Source organism: Oryza glaberrima, chromosome 5 (assembly GCF_000147395.1).
Source record: "Oryza glaberrima chromosome 5, OglaRS2, whole genome shotgun sequence".
NCBI classification, from domain to species: Eukaryota; Viridiplantae; Streptophyta; class Magnoliopsida; order Poales; family Poaceae; genus Oryza; species Oryza glaberrima.
The window spans coordinates 16,179,625-16,200,297 of record NC_068330.1 but is presented as its reverse complement, the minus strand read 5'-3'; the positions used below and the strand labels follow the sequence as shown (position 1 = coordinate 16,200,297).

The 20,673-nt window shown below is 44.2% G+C and overlaps 3 protein-coding genes across 5 annotated transcripts; 2 read left to right on the top strand and 1 right to left on the bottom strand.

The window, feature by feature from the left end:
• The first annotated feature begins 1,491 nt into the window (after positions 1-1,491).
• Positions 1,492-5,031, top strand: LOC127772935 (protein N-terminal glutamine amidohydrolase). The gene is made up of 6 exons (XM_052298931.1): positions 1,492-1,646; positions 2,812-2,917; positions 3,075-3,152; positions 3,286-3,419; positions 3,848-3,972; positions 4,264-5,031. Exons 1-6 carry the CDS (start codon positions 1,549-1,551, stop codon positions 4,416-4,418), a joined length of 696 nt encoding a protein of 231 aa, XP_052154891.1. The 5' UTR covers positions 1,492-1,548; the 3' UTR covers positions 4,419-5,031.
• Positions 5,032-6,416: 1,385 nt separating this feature from the next.
• On the top strand, positions 6,417-9,875 carry LOC127772601 (uncharacterized). Of its 3 annotated transcripts, none has more exons than XM_052298545.1 (9): positions 6,417-7,123; positions 7,365-7,511; positions 7,973-8,075; positions 8,306-8,385; positions 8,478-8,807; positions 9,024-9,097; positions 9,211-9,253; positions 9,327-9,395; positions 9,673-9,875. In XM_052298545.1, the coding sequence occupies exons 1-9, from the start codon at positions 7,055-7,057 to the stop codon at positions 9,682-9,684; spliced, it is 927 nt and encodes a 308-aa protein (XP_052154505.1). In that variant the 5' UTR covers positions 6,417-7,054; the 3' UTR covers positions 9,685-9,875. The 3 variants fall into 3 exon arrangements, with proteins under 3 accessions (XP_052154505.1, XP_052154507.1, XP_052154506.1); XM_052298547.1 differs by having other exon boundaries at positions 7,338-7,511; XM_052298546.1 differs by lacking the exon at positions 7,365-7,511.
• Positions 9,876-13,318: 3,443 nt separating this feature from the next.
• On the bottom strand, positions 13,319-16,436 carry LOC127774689 (serine/threonine-protein kinase-like protein At3g51990). The gene has a single exon (XM_052300975.1). It carries the CDS (start codon positions 16,092-16,094, stop codon positions 14,058-14,060), a length of 2,037 nt encoding a protein of 678 aa, XP_052156935.1. The 5' UTR covers positions 16,095-16,436; the 3' UTR covers positions 13,319-14,057.
• Between the last annotated feature and the right edge of the window lie 4,237 nt (positions 16,437-20,673).

The following is a 20,673-nucleotide window of genomic DNA, read 5'->3' as shown; positions in this document are numbered from 1 at the left end:
CTCATCGATGCGTGGGACACGTTCATGCAACGAGAGACGCATTTTCAGTATTGTAGTTAAAGTATTCAACCATGAAGAATATATGCTCAAATTAAAAGGTATCGCATTTGTGCTTACATGGCATGGGGACGTGCTCCTCGAGGTCACCGCAGACGGGGCGCTCGACGGTGACTGGCGACTACAGCGCGACGATGGTCAGGGAGTCCTTGGTCTCTACGCCCGACATGCCGCGCATGTCCCGACAGCGCATGTCCTGACCTTGCGGGCTGCCACGGTGGCATCGCTCCTCCCGTCAGTCACCTTCATCGCGCTGGGGCCTTCCACGCCGGCGCCGGCGCGGAAGCCATTGCGCCCGGCCTTGGTCGTCGTTGTGCCCTGCATCCCTCCGCTCCCGCTTGGCACGGCACAAACAACCCAAACACACTCGATTCCTTGTGAGAGCTCGTGATCTTGAGAGATCGATGAGATCATACTGGTCTTGAGCTAGCTGCTCGGATCGCCGTCGCCAAGAGCGGCTTCAGGGGAAACCCACCTGAACGAACCACCCTTCTCCTCACCCGCCGCCGCTGAGGGCGGAGCGCGAGGGCGCGCCATCTTCCCACCCCGCGTCGGCCGTGGCGCCGCCTCCTCTCGCCGCCCTATCTCTCTCCCTATCTCCGTTTCCTTCCCCTTCTCCTGTTGTTGAAGTCGTGTGTGTTCTGTGCCTGCTGGGTGCCGTGGTGGCGACAGCGGCGGTGGAGGGAGGAAGCGGAAGGGCGCGGTGGACGGACCGCGACCTCTGCGCGGGGGCAGCATTGTGCGCGCGCGGCGTCGCTGGGACACGTGGACGCGCTTCGGGAGCTTGGGCACTGCCCGCAGGAGGGCTACGGCGTGCGCTGCTTCGTGCTCGACGGTCATCGCCTCCTCATCCAGGGCAACACCCGTGAGCTCGCCGCCACGGTCACCGCATCGGCCTCACTCCTCCGCGCCACCAACAAGCTGGCTGCCTCCCGCGCGGCACTCGTGCCTCCTCTGCGACTTCGGCTGCCACACCGCGGCCAAGGCACCCAGCTGCTCCCCCGTCGCCACCCGTGGAGAGGAGAGGAGAGAGAAGAGAAGAGAGGTAGGGAGGGGGAGGAATAAGAGGCTGACATGTGGGACCCACGTGAGTCCCACGCTGAGTCAGCTGTCATGTCGGATAAAACCGAAGTCAAAATCACCGAGGGACCTAGTTTGCACTAGTTTTATAAGTTAAGGGATGCGTTGTATCCGGTTTTACGGTTAAGGGACGATTTCGTAACTCGATGACAATTGAGGGATCTTCGGTGTACTTTTTCCGATGCCGATTGAAGGCTTTATTGCCGCTTCAGAAAATAATGCTCAAAATTGCTGTAAAGTTTGTGGTTGGATGCGTCCTCAGATTGACGGGCCGGTGCACTTGTGGGCCGTTGCCCATTGAGGCCCACTAGGCCGTACGATGAAGCCTGGAGGCCGTCCTGGCCTTAATCTCGAGTCCGGCAGCCCCTCGGCCAGCCCCAGCCGCCGCCACCGCCGCCGCCGCCGTCCTCCATGGCCGACGACCGAGTAGCCGGCGGCGCAACCCCGCCGCCACCTCCTCCTTCCCCTCCTCTCGAAGCCTCCGCGTTCACGCACACCCCGTACTACTGGTAAGCCCTTCTCTCTCCATACCCGATTCTTTTGTTCCGTGCTTGGCTACTTAGATGCAGGCAGCGAGGCATGAATGACTCTCGCCGTGAATTCTTCACCAAGTGCTGGGTAGATTGCCTCTGGCAAGGTGATGAGGTTGGGAATTGGGATCTGGTTGTTTCTGCTTCCTGGATGGGGACGGAGATGCAGGGTTTATTGTTTCGTTGATGGGGATAGAGATGCACAGAATTTCAGTTGGTAACGGTACAATCTAGACATCAAGTTAGGCGACATAATTGTAATTTATGAATGTTTGAGACTTCGAATGGGTTTTGGTTAGTGATAGTCTGATAGAGAGCAAAGCAACTGATGGTTTCAATCCCATTCTTGAGATTGAACCTATACTAGTTACTAGTATAGTAGTATATACAACATATTAAGCTTCAGATGATTATCATCATCAAGCTATGTATGAGTTTCAATGATCTCGTTCTTTATCTTATAGTTACATTGATTAACCTTCTTTGGCAAAGATCTACGTCATCCAGTGGACATTGTTTTTGAACGAAATTCAGTGGATATTTTTAGTTCAACTACCTTAGAGCCCGTGCATTGCAACGGAAAACAAATTGAGTTTCTAGCTTATTAAATCAATTGATAAGTACTTATTTAGTCTAAGTAATACCATGATTTTTCTTATTGGACAAGTAGGTGATTTTGAAATTTGGGGGAGCCAATAGTGAAATGGAGGAGTACCTGTTGAAAGATGGTGTAATATTATAGATTGTGGGCCTAGATGTTAGTGGTAGGGGTGGTGTGGAAATAGACACTACCACTACTAACATTTTAAGTAGCATAGATTCATTATTTTGCATCAATGCAAGATTGTTTTAACATTTGAACATTCTAACATTATGCTTTGGAATAATCACATACATATCTTGTGAGGATTCCTTTTTAAACCAAAATTAGTATCTTATATTGCTTAGGGCACCTGCATCGTTTATAGAGTAACATGTGACTTTCTGTTTATATTTTTCATCTGTGCTCATTTTTTGCTGTTTACCAGCTTGTGCCGATATTGTTAAATTAGTTTCCTCTAGCTGTAAATAATGCTATCAAAATTGGAAATATTTTCTATTTTTACTCATCAAGTAATGATTGGATTTCATTTCCCACATGTAGTGAAGAAAATGTTCACTTTCTATGTAAGGAACTCATTAGAAGTGGAATTTCTGATCCTGCTGGCACCGACTTATATGCTGTTTTCATATCAAATGAGGAAAAGAAGGTGGTCTTATCATATCTTTTGTATTCGCCTTCTAATCTTTTGCTGTATGTATTTACCTCTTTTCTGTTTTTGATCTTCTTAGTTAGGATTGCATTTATCCCAATATCTGTATATATTTTTATGGTGATGATATTTCCCTTCCATATTCCATTGCCAGGTTCCTCTCTGGTATCAGAAAGCAAGTCATAGCGGTGATGGTTTTGTCCTGTGGGATTATCATGTAATTTGTATCCAGGTAAATGCTAAATTCGTTATTGTGCCAAATTTATTTAGTTCGGTGTTATTATGCACTACCAACATAAAATAGAACATTTTATATCATGGAGCAAGCATTTAGTGTCATCTACTTCTTGATTTGCATATGAAAGTCTAGGCGAAAAAATGGAGAAGTACTTGATCTTGTTTGGGATTTGGACTCCAGCCTTCCTTTCCCATGTTCATTCATCCAGTACTTTTCTGATGCCATACGACCATTATCATTTGGCAACTCTACCTACAGGAGGTAAACACTCTGTTTATTCTGTTCTTACTGGTTCAATTCTTTCACAAAACTTGTTTATGGTACACTTATATGTCATATCTAGATGTTACGAAGTTTATAATATGCTCCTATCTATAGTATGTAGGAGTCAGCGTGCATCTTTTTGCATGTGTAAAGGGGCGTTGAGATGTTGAGATGTACCCAGGTTTAGAATTGTAACAATGTCAGTCCATGCAATACAACTGCATCAATTGTTTAGATGAAGTGGAAGCGACCTCTAACTCTTGATGTACATGCTAGGTTAGTGTTGCTTTCTTTTTCATCTTTGGGGCATTTGTGTGTGAAAGTATATGAGGCAATGCACTGATGCATATTAAGCTTTCATTTTCTTTTCCTTCTTTTGCAGAAGAGTTCTCAAAGGTCTAACAATTTTCCATCTATGTTTACAGGCTTTTCCGTGTGATTCATGCTCCTGTATTTCTTCGATCATTTGCATCTGATAGAAGCCACATGAAGGATCATGCAGGGAATTGGATTCAGTTGCCCCCAAAGTATGAATCAATTGTTGCAGAAGGTATCAGATCATATGGCCAAACCATTTCTTGTGATTTTCATTGTGCTGCCAAAATGAAGATACTGCCAAAATGATAAGTTGAAAACCTGAAATCGCACGTAGAAAATTTCACGGCCGGATAGGTTTGTGATAATTAGTAACAGGGTCACTGGAAATAAACACCATCTTTGGTGGTATGTTGGATTTAGAAGGAATCACTTTAATCCACAGTTTTTTTTTTGTATAATAATTTGAAATTCATTGTGCAGCACGCAGCTCGTTCTTTTATACTTGTTTCCTTAACTGTTTCAGATGGAACCACCAATAATCTTAATGAGTACATTACGATGTCTATGGATGATGTGAAGGACCTGGAAAGTATGGCTGATGATGTCTACTCCAGCAAACATGGTGTGGTGATAAATGAAACTATCCTGCCTGAATTCTTCTCTCGCTTGCCTGGATGACTCAACAGGAGCTATCTATCCCGATTCATGAAGCTATTTTGTTGTCCAATGAGATTTATGAACCAAGTCCAGAGTTAAAATGATGTTGTCCAAGCAATTGTTAACACAATGTTTACACAGTTTTGCTTGCTGAGTAAATCACACTTGCAATGATCAAATTGCCGGCAGAGGCGTTGTCCGAATTATTGAACCGGAGAGTAGTATAAAGTTGTTAGTCAAAAAAGAAAAAGGATTACTTCCTCCATCCCAAAAAAGAGGCAACCTACACCCCTCCTAGTATAACGAATCTGGACTGAGGGTTGTCCAAATTCGTTGGACTAGGAGGGGATCCAGGGGATCCTCCTAGGTTGCCTTTTTTTGATGGAGTATGTTCTTCTTGGGAAAGTGAAAATACTCTTTTCTGGATCGATACCAGCATTTTAGGGCCTGTTTGGATCTAGCAACTAAATTTTAGTCTATGTCATATCGGATGTTTGGACACTAATTAGAAGTATTAAACGTAGCCTAATGACAAAACCCATTCTATAATTCTAGACTAATTCGCGAGACGAATCTATTGAGCTAATTAATCCATGATTATCCTATGTGATGCTATAGTAACACGTGCTAATATGGATTAATTAGGCTTAAAAAATTCACGAATTAGCTCTTATTTATGCAATTAGTTTTATTATTAGTCTACATTTAATATTTCTAATTAGTGTCCAAACATCTAATGTGATAGGAACTAAAATTTAGTCCTTGGATCCAAACACCATCTTAGCAGCTGTGAATTGTCAACCCGTAAGATGTGACACACTAACACTTCAATTCCATCGGAGGTTGAAAGCGGGCTATTTTCTCAACTATTCTACACCAGTTTGTTCTATCTGGTAGTATCTTGGATATGTTCACAACTACAAGGTTGAATTTTCATCAACTTTCCATGAGATAGAATAGGACCCCATAGCGCCATAACTCAGCTACTTCTGCTATGAACAAAGTGTGGAAATCTCTTATGTCGATTGCAAGGTGTTGATCCTAGCATATTATTGGGCCACGTGGCACGAGGCGCATACAAATCGAGCACCCTGTTCCACCAAGTAGATTGGAATTATTTCACTAAGTAGATCAAAAATGTTTCAATCATTTAAAAAAGCTGAAACACAACCAAATCACCTATGAAACATTTCACTACAATGTAAGAAACAAACGCTTTCCAAAAAAAAATCAGGTATTGTTTCACCATATATAAAACAATGTTTCAGCAGATAGCGAAATAATGTTTCAATTCACTACAACATTTGATCTATACATAGTGAAACATTATGAGTACACTTGCTGAAACATTGTTGGTGGAACAAAAATTGAAACGGATTCTCTTAATAGAGCATTTCCATAATATGTGGGTAATTTGTTGTAAAAGAATATTTCAATTCACTGCAACATTTCATCCATACATAATGAAACATCATAAGTACACTAGCTGTAACATTGTTGCTGAAACAAAAAAAATGAAATGGATTCCTTTAATAAAGCGTTTCCATAATATGTGGGGATTCGTTGCAACGGGGCGCAAGTGGTGGAGATGCGTGGGAGGCAGGCGGAGGCGCTTGTGGGGTAGGGGGCGCCTGATTTTTTTTTGGCGGATCAGGCGCTTGATCCCCAGCATTTTCCCACACGGCTGCCTAAAAAAATAGTTAACTATCTGCAAAATTTTGCCAGGTGTCAATCTGGTATAAGTCTGGTATGTCCATGCACATATCAATATGTAAAAAAAAAATTAATGGCCTATTTGAGAAGCTGAACAATCAAGAGACAGCCTGACTCTGTCTCTTGGAGAGTACCACATAGGCTAAGGTCATCGATCTAAAATCTTAATTCCATAGTGCAAGTGGTTTTTAGGGGTGGTTTTAATTTTTATAGTTTGAAATTTTTGTTCCAGTTCTAATATTTTTCGTAATTTGTGTGGAGGTCTAAAATTTACACTAAACACCCTAAAATCAGTTTTAAAAAAAAAACTCCCTACACCGGCAGTCCGGCATCCTCCTTCGGCTACCCCGCCGGCGGCGCCCCTCTCCCCCTCCCCTCCTCTCTTCGCGGGGCGGTGCGGCCGGCGACCCAGTCTCCTCCCACGGCCGGCGGTCCTCATCTTCTCCCCGACCGGCGGCCCTCCTCCCCTGGCCGGCACCCTCAGAGCTCGTCGACGGCTACCAGGAGAAATCAGCACCGGATCTGGCGGCTCGCCGGCGGCGTGGTTGAGTGGCCTCGGCGGCGGAAGGCTCCTCTTCTCCCCCGCTGCTTGTTCTCGCTTCCGCCGCCAACTTGTGCTGCCGCTCTCGTTCTCTACTCACAAATTTCGTTCAGTCCATCTCCGTCACCATCGCTATCCACTTCTGCTACCGCCGCCATCGCCATCCGCTTCCGCCACCGCTGCAGTCTCTCGGTCACATCCACCGGCGCCGCCATCACCATCCACTTCCACCACCGCCGGTATTACTCGTATCCGCTTCTGCTACCGGAGCCATTGCTCCGCCACATCAACCCACCTCCGCCGCCATCGCCATCGGCTTCCGCCACCGCTACCGTCGCTCGGCCACATCCACCGGTGCCGCCATCACCTTCCACTTCCACCGCCACCGGTATTACTCGTCCAGATGCTTGGCAGCTGCTCTGATCCACCTCCAACTCCACAAGCAGCTGTGAAAACTTCTTTTTATTATCAGGTTAGTCAAAACCAATTCCCTTAGAAATCAAATGAATGAATAAAACTGTTCTTAGCTGCAATACTGATGCTTAGTTTGATGTTCTTGGTTTGATGCTGACAAGTAGAAAATGAGAGTTTTTATTTGTTGCATATTTCTCATGGCAAATATCAGATTTTTATTTGTTGTAATTGCTTACTGATCATGTCAAACTTCATGTTTTTTTATGTAATAGTGAGAAGCCAAACATATATTTTTATAGGGTGAGAGAGGAGAGAGGAGAGAGAGACCCGATCAAGATTCCGAGACGCAGCCAGCAAGCGCTGCGATAATGGCGACGGCGGAGAAAAAGAGGCCTCGGAGCAGCAGCAGCAACGGCGGCGTGGGGAAGAGGCTGAGCAGGAAGGAGGTCTTTATATTTCTCTCCTCTCCTCTTGTTGATGGGGCCAGTATCGATAGCTTGTTCGTTTCGCCCTACCCATAGTCGATTACTCATGGCTGATACGATTTGTTTTATATTCCGCGAAACCGAATAGCTGACAAGATTTTGTTTATTTTTTGGTAGATGATGTTTGGCACTTGGTTATGTCAGAGTTCAATTAGCGCGCGCTTCAAACCCTACAAGTGTGTCGATTTCCTTTATTTTCATAAACTGCAAAGCTGCAGTGTCAACTTTATTAGACCCTTGTTTTCTTCTGTAGTACACGTATGCTGCAACATCTAGATTTTTGTCAAAAGTTTTTTTTTTCTTTTTTTACTTATTTGGTGGGTGGTTTGTTACTCCTGTCACTGAGGTAGCATTTGAGGAGTAATAGTGGAGATGTATCTAATATGAGGGTCTCATTCAGATAATCTTCTGCCTTTGCCTAGATATTGGGGAGAAAGAAGGCTGTCGAAGAACTTATAAGGAAAGCTGTAGCCATGAAGGATCATCTAGCGCAATTTCCTGATTTTCACAAGTATCAGAGCAATGGTAGCCTACATTGTCTGTTTGGTGAACAAAATTCACTACCTTAGGACTAGTAATGTTCCATCATGATGTAGAAACTACTAATATTCCCAGCGAAAGTAAAAAACTTCTAATGTCAAATTTACCTCTATAAATTCTGACACTAGGCCCTAACAACTCCTATTCAGTACAGTGCAATTTTCTTTTATGTGTGTTGTGGGCATTATATCAATCTCACCTTTTCTTATACTTAGGTCTTTTGGTCTACTTGGAGTATGGATATGGAAATCAACTTCCATTACCAACAAGGAAGTATATCCAAAATCTTCTCAAGGTCACATATATTCCCCTTTCATTTTGCTCTTAGTGCTGCTGGATATTTTGCATATCTTCCTTTTACAGTTTCCCCATAAATGTAATATTTAGGTTAACATGGAGGGACAATATGGGCTAGAATGGCCTTCAGAAGAGAAAGTTAAGCGCCGGGAAATGGTTGCCCCAGAAGCACGATATATCTTTGTCCGGCAATCTTCAAATGCCATTACCACCCAAAATATTATGAAGCAAGATTCAAGACTAGAATTTACACATGAAGCATGTAATGAAGATCGCTTGATTGGTTTTGTACACTACAGATTTGTTTTGGAAGAAGATGTTCCTGTTGTTTATGTCTATGAGTTACAGATGGAGTCTTCTGCCCAGGGGAAGGGGCTGGGAAAATTTCTAATGGAGTTGGTCGAACTTATAGCCTGTAAGGTAATGTGACTTGTTTAGAAGTTTCTGATGGTATACTATAATGGTCTGCTCAATTTTATGTGCACATATTTCTAGAAATATTATGTGCACATATATTCTGCTATGATACCTTCCGTTCCTTCATCTGTCTTATCATGTAGTACATTTTTTAGCTCAATTGCTATCCTGAAATCTCAGCATGGAGGATCATCTGATTTTGATAGCGTGTACATGCAGAGCCAAATGGGAGCAGTAATGTTAACAGTTCAGAAAGCTAATAACCTTGCTATGGCTTTCTACAAGAAGTTGAGGTGAAGTATTTTTCCTCCACAGCTTATTTATGGTGAATTTGTAACTTATTGTTGGTTGTTAATATTGCGTTGACCGATGGTTGAAACATTTCAATGTAACTCTTCTCCTGCAGATATGTAATATCCAGTACTTCGCCATCGCGAGTAGATCCATTGGTATCATTTTGCCTATAAACTATAGTTTTTATTGATTAAGATGTTCATATCCTGATCCTTCCAGTTTCCACAGATTGGACTTGAAAAAAACTATGAGATTTTATGCAAGGCATTTGAATCTGAAGCAAAGTCCATATTAGAGGTATGCAGCATGTTCAGTATTGCGTAGTTTACTGCTACCTTGTACGCTTGCAATTTCTAAAATGGTTGAATCTGATGAATAGAAAAAACGTCACACAGGCATATTAATCACTCACTACGTCCTTTATGAATTTCCTGTATATTACCTTTTGCTTAGCAACAAATCTTCTTTATTTATTTTTGGCTATAAGCCTATTACTCACTCATGCGTAATGCGGTGAATTAGCGTTAATATGATGTCAATCGAGTCATTGACATGTTCTTGTCAATATTTGCAGGAAGGCAACTGAAAACTCCCAGCGCAATGACCAATCTTGTTACAATGTGATGTGATGATGGATGTTGTTCTTCACTACAGTATTGACACCTTACCGGGTACAGCGCTACAGCTCACGCTTGAGCGGCATATCGTCAGGCTACCGTGTTACTGCAATGCATACAGATTGCACCGTTTTTGTCTGAATGAAGCTGTTCCTGCTAATCCATTCTGGGAAACAAACACGATTGGCTGGCCCATATTCTTTCCTTGCAAAACGCAATTGTACACTGTTCTTGCCTCTCGATCCATGTTCGAATTTTTCTGGGATGAAGAATGCTTGAGCATGCATGGGGCGGCACAGCACCATGGGAACCGTAAAAATGCTCGTCTTACGATTGTTGTGTGTGAGTCAAAGCATGAGTATGCCGCCCTGTGTGCGGCGTTTTGCTTTCCTTTCCTCACGATGAAGACAGCCCAATGTCTCGGTTTTTCGTCGCGCGAGAAAAGAGAGCCAATCGCTCGGGGTTTTCCGGTTGCAACGCCACCAAGCCCATATGATGCCGTGCGTCCGTGCGTGCGCCTCTCTCGTGTTTCTAACATCTCGCAATGGACAGTGCCAGAACGCAGCAACAGAAAGTAAGCGTGGGACGAGAACAAGTCAAACCAGCCAAGCCACGTAGATGTTACGTTAGTCGAAATCGTTCTCCAAATCGTCTTAAGATCTTGTTTGTATTGGTTTTAAAAGTCGAGAGACGCATCATATCTATTGATTAACGATACGATTTAAACTCAACCTCAGCCGAAACCACCCTTCGAACCATCTTGAGAATTGAGATCAGATCTTATTTACACTAATCTTGGGAGTTGAGACATGTCATATACTCATATATGATATTACGGTTCAGACATGAATTTCAAACTCGGTGGTAAATTACGAGAACTAAACTAAACTTATTCCCCCAATTATCTATCCACGACCTCTCACTCTCAGGGAGACCCAATAACCTTATGGGCTGAATCTAGTGTCTATGAATTTCAAGTGTATAAATGTGAGTGAGGTACACTTGTGCCAACTGTTCCTGAGACATACTCTCTCCGTCCCAAAATATAAGAACCTAGGACCGGATGGGATATTTTCTAGTACAACGAATCTGGACAGGCAGCATAGATTCTTATATTTTGAGACGGAGGGAGTAGCAACAGGGCAAAAATCAGATATCTCATATGAGGGGGGAAAACATTGATCTTGCGTTATCCCAACGGGATAACCCTATCTTTATCCTGTCAGGTTGGCAATCAGCACCAACTTTCAGAGTAACAAAACTGACAAAAAAAAGACAAAGCTAATGAATCATCACACCATTCTACTATAATATAAAATGAAATCTCCCAGACAAGTAGGCAACAAGTGTACCAAAACTATCAATCATACATGTAAAAGAAAAAAAAAGAATCAATCATACATGTTGCACAATGCACACACGGCCTGGTCCATGCCTTCCAAAATGATGCTTTCTCCAATGCAACTGGGTGACTCACGGCTTGCATATAGAACCAACTGCAACAATACGATACTCTGACGTGCCCAGGAGAAAGAATCCTATTCGGCAAACGTTTGGAAGGAAGCTATCGTTTTTTTCCTCTCTCATCATTCATCGCTTGACTAAAAAGTTTTTAGAGCATCTCTGAATGTCACCTAGAGCACAGGCACTCAAAGATGCCTTCGATCCAAATTAGCGAAGTTATTAAGTTCCTGTTTGGAATGGGAAAAAAAATATTTTCTGGGAATTTCCTATAGAACTCTTGTCAAGATCCTACGAAATTCATGCGTTCCAAACGACCCTAATAGTGTAGTTTTGCGATAGTTTATGCAGCGACCAAGTGTAGTTTAATGAGATTTAACTCTTGTCAGTTCATGACTGTATCACTACTAGAGAGCAGCAGCTGAGCACGGAAAGAACCAGCGGCAAGCCGACAGTGCAGATCATGAAACCGATGCTCTTGCCAGTAGTGCTATCTGCTCCAGGAAACAAAACACATGTGAGTTAGGGATTACAAAATATTCACAAAAGAGAGAGGTAATTTCAGACTTACATGTCTGTCTGGTACTAGAGTTAAGAATATCCAGATGGTAGGAAAGTGAATTTGTAATTTTGTATGGTCGATTTTTCTCTATTTTTTTGGGTCAAATATGATATACCAAAAAAGGGATTTTCTGTACTTTGGTTTGAAAAATGAAAAAAAAATGTGTATTGTGACAGCAGAACGAAATATTTTAGAACTGAGGCCCCAAAAGAATGTGATACGACTAATTGTCGATGAAGCTTTTGGAACGGCAGCTGCGCATTCTTTTTCAAGCACCTGTTGCATAATAGCCATCATTCTTCCATTATGAACACTGTCGGGTCAGTGCCTCTATCATCTTTATAGATGACACAGCTGAGTTTGTGACAGGTGACAATATCATCAAGAGTGTTGCCTACTATTTTCAGCAGAAGATTAAGTTTGCCGTGGTGGATACAATATCATCACTAACTAGGTGCCCAGTCGTCTTCTCATCAAGTCTCAAAGAAACAGTGCTAAAAAAGCCTCAAAGGAAAACAACTTATTTTTCATGGTATCTTATGATGATCTAGTTTTTGTATACTGCTATTGAAGTGCAACCATCAACTTATCATTTATTAAGTGCCTGTCCTGCAATGTGATTGTATTAGTGGACCAGTTCATGCATGACCTCCATATAATTATCTGGAGGCTCGAGGCAATCAATCATGACCAGTGTTTAATCAGCCTGATCATCTAGAAGTTCTTAGCCGATCCTATCTCTTGGTAGCAATGTCACACTTCTTTTTTTTTCTTAAAAAAACAAATAGTTATGACATTGTTACATCGCATACAAGTGGGTTGAATTTCGTTCCATGACTGCATGACACCCTGTATGTATCAATGTACCATGTCTACAGATTTATGGTGACAGAAGCATCTCATGCCTTGAGTTCCTTCCTACTCCCCATGTTCAGCTTTACCAACTACCGTACCAAATTCCTAACCTTGATTCCTAATGCACTCTCTCTCTTAAAGAAACACATTTCTGATTGGACAGCAATGTGATGCAGATCTTGTAATGACAAATCATGCTGATGGAATGCAATGCTCATACTCTCAAGCTCTAGAGATGATCATGCCACTTGCCAGTATCCCCTTCTAGGTGGCACAACTTAGTTTTACACCCTTACAAGTTAGTACTGTTCTTATGATACTCAAACAAGTGAGTTAACATTTAACATTTTGGGCATTTCCATCCGTTCTCATTTCTCAGTATTTAAATCATGCAGATGTCCCATATCATATTGAAGAATGTATTAAATTCATGGAGACAGTTGGGTTTAAACAATCAGATGGAACGGCAATATGCAGTTCCTCCATACAGTTCATGTGATGAATATATTGGCAATGAATGCGCTTTTGAAATTTAGATAAGGACGATGTGCTAATTGGAGGGACCCTATCAAAATGGTCATTCTCTCGCCAACCTATTGATGGCCAAAAACCTGATCCTGATTATGACAATAATTCTTATGCATTTGTGATGTTTCAACAAGTGAAAAATGACAAGACCCAAATGCATCAGACCCAGGAGGGCTAGATGACTAGCAACATAGGAGTAGAAGAAAAGGGCATAGAATGAAATTTTCTTTATGTACCTCAAGATGAAAATGATAAAATACTTTTTTTCCTTAACATTGCACTTCTGCTTCCTATCTACATACAATCAACAGAACAGTTGGTGATTCTTCTATGCAGATAGGGAAAAAAATGAATCAAAGAAGTTGGGCAAAAGCTACAACAATCTACTTCCAACTAGTGATCATTTTAAAGCTCCAAACTTGAACTGAAGCAGCAAAATGATTACCGGTTGCTTACATGGAGAATGAATTTCATTAAAAAAACTCAAATGCTCAACAATAGGTATTGTTGATCAACCGTGCCTTGCTGCTCGATTACCGGTTGCTTACATGGAGAATGAATTTCATTAACAAATCTCAAATGCTCAACAATAGGTATTGTTGATCAACCGTGCCTTGCTGCTCAGACTTCCAGCCTTCCAGCCTTCCAGCCTTCCTGATCCAGTCAATCTTACAGAGGATTAACCACAGTTTGTGTTGCATTGGTTATCACCGGAGACCTTAGGACTTAAGCCTTGATGACATTACCAGCACAGTACCGATTTCCGAAATGGATGGCCAGGTTGCTGGTAAGTGATTTCCAGGATCTTATCTCTAGAACTAGAAATCTCATCATGACATCGAAGCAATGAGATCCATACATGATGGGCCTTGTCCTCAGATCAACTGCCAAGCAATAATTGATTAAGAACAGTTGCATTATTTTAACTCTTTACACTCATTGGATTTTCTTGGCTTCGTCTTGGATCTTCTCCACTTTGTCTTGGACTACCCTAGCATCATGCTCTTGTTTCTTCTCTGCCGTGTCTTGGATTTTCTTTTCTATGCCAGGATTTTGCCCTGTCTTTTCTTCAGATTTCATTGCTTTATCAAAGATTTCCCCAAGTTTTTCTTGGATTTTCATTTCTTTCTCTTGGTTTTTCTCTACTTTCTCCTGCTCCTTCCCTGCTTCAAGATTGATTCCCACTGCCTTCTCAACATGCCCTTTCCCTGCATCATGCTTGGTTTTCCCTGCCTTCTCTTGCTCTTCCCCTGATTCCTGCTTGATATTTCCTGCCTTCTCTTGCTGCTCTTTCACCAATTCCTGCTTGATATTTCCTGCCTTCTCTTGCTGCTCTTTCACCAATTCATGCTTGATTTTTCCTGCCTCCTCTTGCTGCTCTTTCCCCAATTCATGCTTAATTTTTGCATCCAAACTTGAAAAGATATCAGCTTTAGAAAGGGCCTCCGATCCAAGTACTTTCACAGTTTGATTTCTCCTCAGGAGCAACACAGTCGCATCTTTTTCGATAGATTCACTAGCGGCACGCACTGTTCTTGCCCGAGTTATGCCAAATCTTTGGCCGGCGACACCATCAATCCGAGCCATGAGCTCCAAGAGATTTCTCCTCTCCCTTGCCCCTGGCTCAGAGAACATCTTCCCATTCTTCAATGGCCGGGGTGCTTTCTTCGCACCCACCAATGGCACCTCATCCTCCTCTAACGCACCTGCATTCGGCGCATCCTCCTCCTTCTTCTCATCATCATCAAATGCCAATGCCGAAGTCAGCTCCCGCTGCGACGCGGCTCTATCGCCTGCAGCAGCAGCAGCAGCTCGCTTCGCGATGGTCTTCTGGACATCCACGACAGCGCAGGGGTTCCCAACCACGGCGAGCCCGTTCCACATTTTGCCCGACACGGCCTTGCTGAGAACCACAAGCCGATCAACTATGTCGGCCATCGACGGCCGCCGCTCCCTGCACGACCGCACGCAGCTCGCCGCCAGAGCGGCTAGGTCTCTCCGGGTGACCGGGTCACGCGGCGGCGCCACCCGTGGGTCGAACAGCGAGGCCACCTTCCCCTTCCGCAGCAGGGGCACCGCCCACTCCACCACCGACGGCGGCGAGTGCTGGACGTCGATGGCCTTGCGGCCGCTCATGATCTCGAGCAGCAGGATCCCGAAGCTGAAGACGTCGGTCTTGGTGCTGAGGCTCTCCGGCGTGACGTAGGCCGGGTCGAGGTACCCGAGCGTGCCCGCCGGCGCCGGCGTGGCGGCGGCATTGGCGGCGGCGTCGCCGGGTAGCCGCTTGGGCACGCGGAGGGCGAGGCCGAAGTCGCCGAGGCGCGCGTCGAGGTTGGCGTCGAGCAGGACGTTGGCGGACTTGACGTCGCGGTGGATGACGGGGGGATCGGCGTCGTGGAGCGCGCGGAGCGCGCGCGCCGTCTGGAGCGCGAGGCGGACGCGGCGCGGCCACCCGGGCGGGCGCGGGTTGGAGTGGAGCAGCTCGTAGAGCGTGCCGTTGGGCATGTACTCGACGACGAGCAGGCGCGGGCGGTGCTGCTGCTGCTGCTGGTCGGCGCCGGCGCCGGCGCCGGAGTCGGAGAAGCCGAGGAGGTTGACGAGGCGCGGGCCGCGGACGGAGGAGAGGATGCGGATCTCGTTGTCCACCTCGGGGCGGCGCGGGGAGGGGCGCTTGACGGCGACGGCGCGGCCGGAGGCGAGCACCGCCTTGTACACCGCCCCGTGGCTGCCCCTCCCGAGCAGCGCCGCGTCCGCGAAGTGGGAGGTCGCCGCCTCCAGCTCGTCGTACGCGAACCGCTCGATGGTGGCGGCGGCGGACGACGCCTCCCCACCATCCCCCTCCCTCGCCGCCGCCGGCAGCGCGCGCCGCCTGCCGCCGACCCCCGACCGCCGCGACAGCGGCAGCGGCGAGATGGCGGTGATGGACCGGCACGTCGCCACCGACGAGTCCGCGCGGCAGGAGAGGTACCCCATTTCGGCAGCAGCGGCGACGACAGCGAGACCCGACCCGTCGCCGCCGTGGCGCGCCCGCGGCGAAGGAAGAGAGGAAAGGGGATCCGAGAGAGAGTGTTGGGGGCGGGGCCGGGGCAGCGTCTGCGCGTGTGTTTCTGGTGGTTTTGGGGGCGTTTGGTGCGTGTAGAAATGAAATGGAAGGAGAGAGAGACAGCGAGAGAGAGTGTGTGCTTTGGGCGTCTCGGCGCGGCCGGCTTCAGAGAGAGCGGGGCCCGTCGCGGCGGTGGTGAATTGTGAATTTTTGGGGTTTTGAAGCGGCGCCGCGATGCGTCGGTAAGCGAGGTGGGACAATTCCGTGCTCGTAAAAAATCGTGGGAGATTCAGATTTTAGGCAGGGTGGGTCGTTGACACGAAGAAAGCCTTTTCCCGTTTTCCCTTTCTCTTTTGGAGACGGCGAGTTGCGAACTCTGGTGATTGGATGGATAATTGAGCGTGGACGAACGAAGGAGGCAATCAACCAAATCAACCAGCCGTGGCTCGCTCCGCTGGCATGTGGTCGCCGCCGTGGTCGGGTGGATGGTCTCGCACTCGTCGCCGGAAGGGCAAAGGTTTCGCTGGTGCCATTGGGGTCCACGCCTGTTCGCTCATCTGGTCCCCACTCGACAGGTAGTGTGGTACTCCAGTAGATAGCCACGCCACAGTAGTACAGTACGAGAGTAGTACTAGTAGCAGTGTGTTTATCTGTTCCACTGCTCCCTCTCCCTTTCTCATTCTCAGCCGCCGCTCTCATTCCAGTTTGTTCGTCCATCATCCTTAGCTACAATTCACAAACTTTATTTATCTGCGACCAGCAACAAGATTCGACTCCATGGAACACTGTTTCGTTGGTTTCTTGCAACTCGGGTGACCAACAACACCAAACGGAAATGACGGGGAGTCGCTGTCTGAGTAACAAAGGCTGTCTGAGTCCGGGGGTTGCCATTTCGACCTGAGCCGATCGACCGATAGTAAGTGTGTGTTTATTTTAATCGGGCAATGACAAGCCAGATGATAATTTCATAATCTAACTGCCTGCAGACGGCGCATGTGACAGAAGCCGAAGTAATAATATTTCGGCGTGTCTCCGAGGAGAACAAATTGAAGGGATTTTTAAATTTTGGAGGCAGACGAAGAACAGAAGAAGAAAGAAGAAAGGATTCAGTTTTGTTTTAAGCCCAAATGGCAATTTCTTTAAGCAGGGAGAGGGGATTAGGCGGCACACGAAAGGAATCTGCACGAACCTGTTAATCTGTTATTTTACTTTTTACCCGTCGGCTCCAACCCACGTGCCGTCGCACCGCATACATTTACCTCCATTTATTACATCTACTGATATATGGTGGTGCATTATTCACCGATATTACGAGTAGAGTTGTTCCTGAATTTTTCTAAGCGTGCGGAGATTCTCTGGTGAAATCCAAAGCCGAAGACTTGACTTGAGAGATGATGACGACACCTCACGCCCGCGGAGAACAACGGTAAACAGAAGAAGTTTCTACGGTCGGTAAGATCATTCTACTGTTCAGCAATGTAATAGTCCCATTCTAAGTTCTAACAAGATACATATTTTTTAAAAATTTTATTAGCAAGTTTTTTAAAATACTAAACGTGTGTTTCGTGCGAAAATCTTGTACATAGAAATTACTATAAAAAACCAATAAATCTATTTTTATTTTTTTATTTAATTAATCATGTTGATGAGTTTTGACCACTTTGTTGTGGTTGAGAACGGGAGGTGTGCACTGATCAGCAACGCCGAACCAATGCACCTACGCGCGCTAGTGGACGGCGTAACCGAAATGACACGACACCGTACGCGGGCGACGCTAGAGGGCCATGGACTTGCACAGGGAGGGAAGGGGAAATTGCCAGGGCATCCTTGTTTTCGATGACAATAATAAAGAGAGTACAACTTTCATCCTCATCAATTAAGATTACATAGTTGTATAATGTATAATTCTTAGTGGATGAAGTCTTGAAGTCACAACTAGAGTTTACAAAATCTAGTATTTCCTCCGTTTCACAATATAAGTCATTCTAGTATTTTCTATATTTATATTGATGTTAATAAATTTAGACATACATATCTATCTAGATTCATTAACATTAATATGAATGTGGGAAATGCTAGAATGACTTACATTGTGAAACGGATGAAATATCTAGCAGGATCACCACATTTCACAAAATCCAACAAAATTTGATAAAGACTGAACAAATCTAGAAAACCAAAAGTTGAATTTAAAATGCTTGGTTTGAGTACCGATTGGTTTTGTCGATTTTTCAATCGAAACCACCAAAGTCTAATGGTTTGGAATGAATAAAATTTCAATTGGACTTATTGGGAAATGGACCCATGCGAGCGAGAAACCAGTGATATTTTTTGTTTGCTTAAAGAGAAACGCCTAGGGGTATTCTGGCTAGCTCCACAAGGTGGTGGGCTAGACGACTTAAGTTTGAAGCCTTATCCCTTCTAATTATTTGATATTAGGTCATTCTCTAATATTCACATTTTTTTTTGCTGAAAATAGAAAATAGTGAGAAACCTTGAAAAATAGTTTGAGGTGAGGAATAGTCTGTGAAAAATCATGGAGATTTTTGGAAATGTGAGTAACATATGAAAAAATTGACATGACCTTTCCTATAATTTCGATAACCTCACAAGTCACAAAGTCACATTTAGAGAAACACAATATGTTCATATTTTCATGAAGGGAATAGCATAAAAGACATGTCATTCACAATTCAATATTCATCCCCAACCATATGATAAATATAAGGTCCATCAACATTTCAACTACATAGTCCGTAACTTTAAAGTCCATCGTCAAAATAATAAGGCAAATTTTACTACAAGCCTACAGGTCATCTTGACTTTAACGGTTTTAGTGGTACAATACAACGAGAAGTAACTTTTGGGAGAAAACACTCTCAAAAAAAAACTTCTAACAGGTGCGATGTCTAGTAGCAAATTTTCACATTATGAGAGTGTCTTTCCAAAAAGAATCACCTCATGTATGTCCTACAACAGAAACTGCGAAGTTACGATGACTTGTAGCAAAATTTGCCTTAATAATAAAGTGCATTCTTTACATAGTATCTTTTCTATTATTTTATACGCTGCAATTCAAAAACAAGAGGAATACTAACTTCTCTCGGACATTTTTTTTATTCCATTAGGTTCTATAAAATACCGTAGTATTTATAGGTTTTATTATGGATTTTTTTATTTTCCTCAATTCAAATTTAAGTTTGGTGAAATCATTCGAATTTTCCGTTGGAACCAAATATCGATCCATGCCAGGATCTCTAGATTTCACCGGGATTATAAACCCTAGTGAGGACTCTACCACCATACTAATAATGCTTTTCCAGGGAATCGTTGCGTTGTTGTGAAGAGACAGAGTTTGTATGTGCCTCCGTGGTTATGAACCCTTTTGCTGAATAGGGTTGGAAGAATGCAAGACCATGTACATGGGTTAAAGCTGACTCTCTCTCTCTCTCTCTCTCGTCATCCTCATGACCATCTCGTTTCTGATCAGGGACGTCTGATCAGGGACGTCGTTGTTTTGTTTTTCTTGCTATGATGGGTACTAAAGTAGGGGTAGAAACCAAATTTTTGACGAGGACTTGCATTGGCATATTCTGAAGAGATATGCTAGCCTTGGATTTGGAAATGTATCATGTTTTTTACTTGAAGCTTTAAGTTTCAAGCAAGTAGATCTTACTCCCTTCAAAGCAAGTTTAAACCACATCATGAGAACTTCAGAGGGAAATCTTGTTTACTGATATTCAAAGATCCCCCCTCAAAGTAGTATGGGACGAGGTCGTTAAACTGGTGTTTTATTATGCGCGCGGTTAAGCCCTTCTTTTTCCAAGGAAAGTGTTAAACCGATTAAATCTTTAAACCACCATGCCTTAACTCCAAAAACAAAGTACCCGGGATGACGAGACGAAGGCAATTCGAATTGTACCAATGCGAGGATGACGAGTTAAATTGCATCATCACTAGTAGTATTAATTAAGGTCAACTATAAACACCGGCACCATCACTGCAGCGTTCAAAAACCGCCGTTTAATGCAGAATTAAGTTGTACTTGCAAAGCTAAGTTGTCTGCTCGTACTAATCTTATCTATCACATGCTCCAAACACTAAAGAGAAGCCCAGATCGATCGATGTGGCTTGTCCTTAATGGCGTAAAGCGCCGGTGGATTAATTATTCTTACACATCCAGCGACACCGTTCGTACATGCTGTTGTGTACAACAACTAGGGGGTAGTTCGTAGTAATAGGCAAAAGAAGAAAAGAAGAAGAAATCGAATGATCGATCGGGGAAAAATGTCAAACTTGGACCGGACAGGTTTGACAAAGCTCTCCCAATTATTGCACCGGAGTACATGTAATTCATCCCGTAATTTAGTATCCTCGTAAGGCGTAACCTCATTTCAGGCACGCGAATGGCAGATGTCAAAAAGGACTCTCAAATAGCCCTGGCTTTTAAATTCTGAAAAGTTTTTGCCTCACTTTTCCCATGAACAGAAAAAACACACTGCTAAAAAG

Excerpts from the sequence above, each read along its gene's own strand:
- LOC127772935 (XM_052298931.1), top strand. The coding sequence starts at position 1,549 with ATGGCCGACGACCGAGTAGCCGGCGGCGCAACCCCGCCGCCACCTCCT. Across the intron at positions 3,153-3,285 it reads ATCATGTAATTTGTATCCAG|TCTAGGCGAAAAAATGGAGA; the intron begins GTAAATGCTAAA and ends TGCATATGAAAG. Across the intron at positions 3,420-3,847 it reads GGCAACTCTACCTACAGGAG|GCTTTTCCGTGTGATTCATG; the intron begins GTAAACACTCTG and ends CTATGTTTACAG.
- LOC127774689 (XM_052300975.1), bottom strand. The coding sequence starts at position 16,094 with ATGGGGTACCTCTCCTGCCGCGCGGACTCGTCGGTGGCGACGTGCCGG.
- LOC127772601 (XM_052298545.1), top strand. The coding sequence starts at position 7,055 with ATGCTTGGCAGCTGCTCTGATCCACCTCCAACTCCACAAGCAGCTGTG. Across the intron at positions 8,076-8,305 it reads TCACAAGTATCAGAGCAATG|GTCTTTTGGTCTACTTGGAG; the intron begins GTAGCCTACATT and ends TCTTATACTTAG. Across the intron at positions 8,808-9,023 it reads TCGAACTTATAGCCTGTAAG|AGCCAAATGGGAGCAGTAAT; the intron begins GTAATGTGACTT and ends GTGTACATGCAG.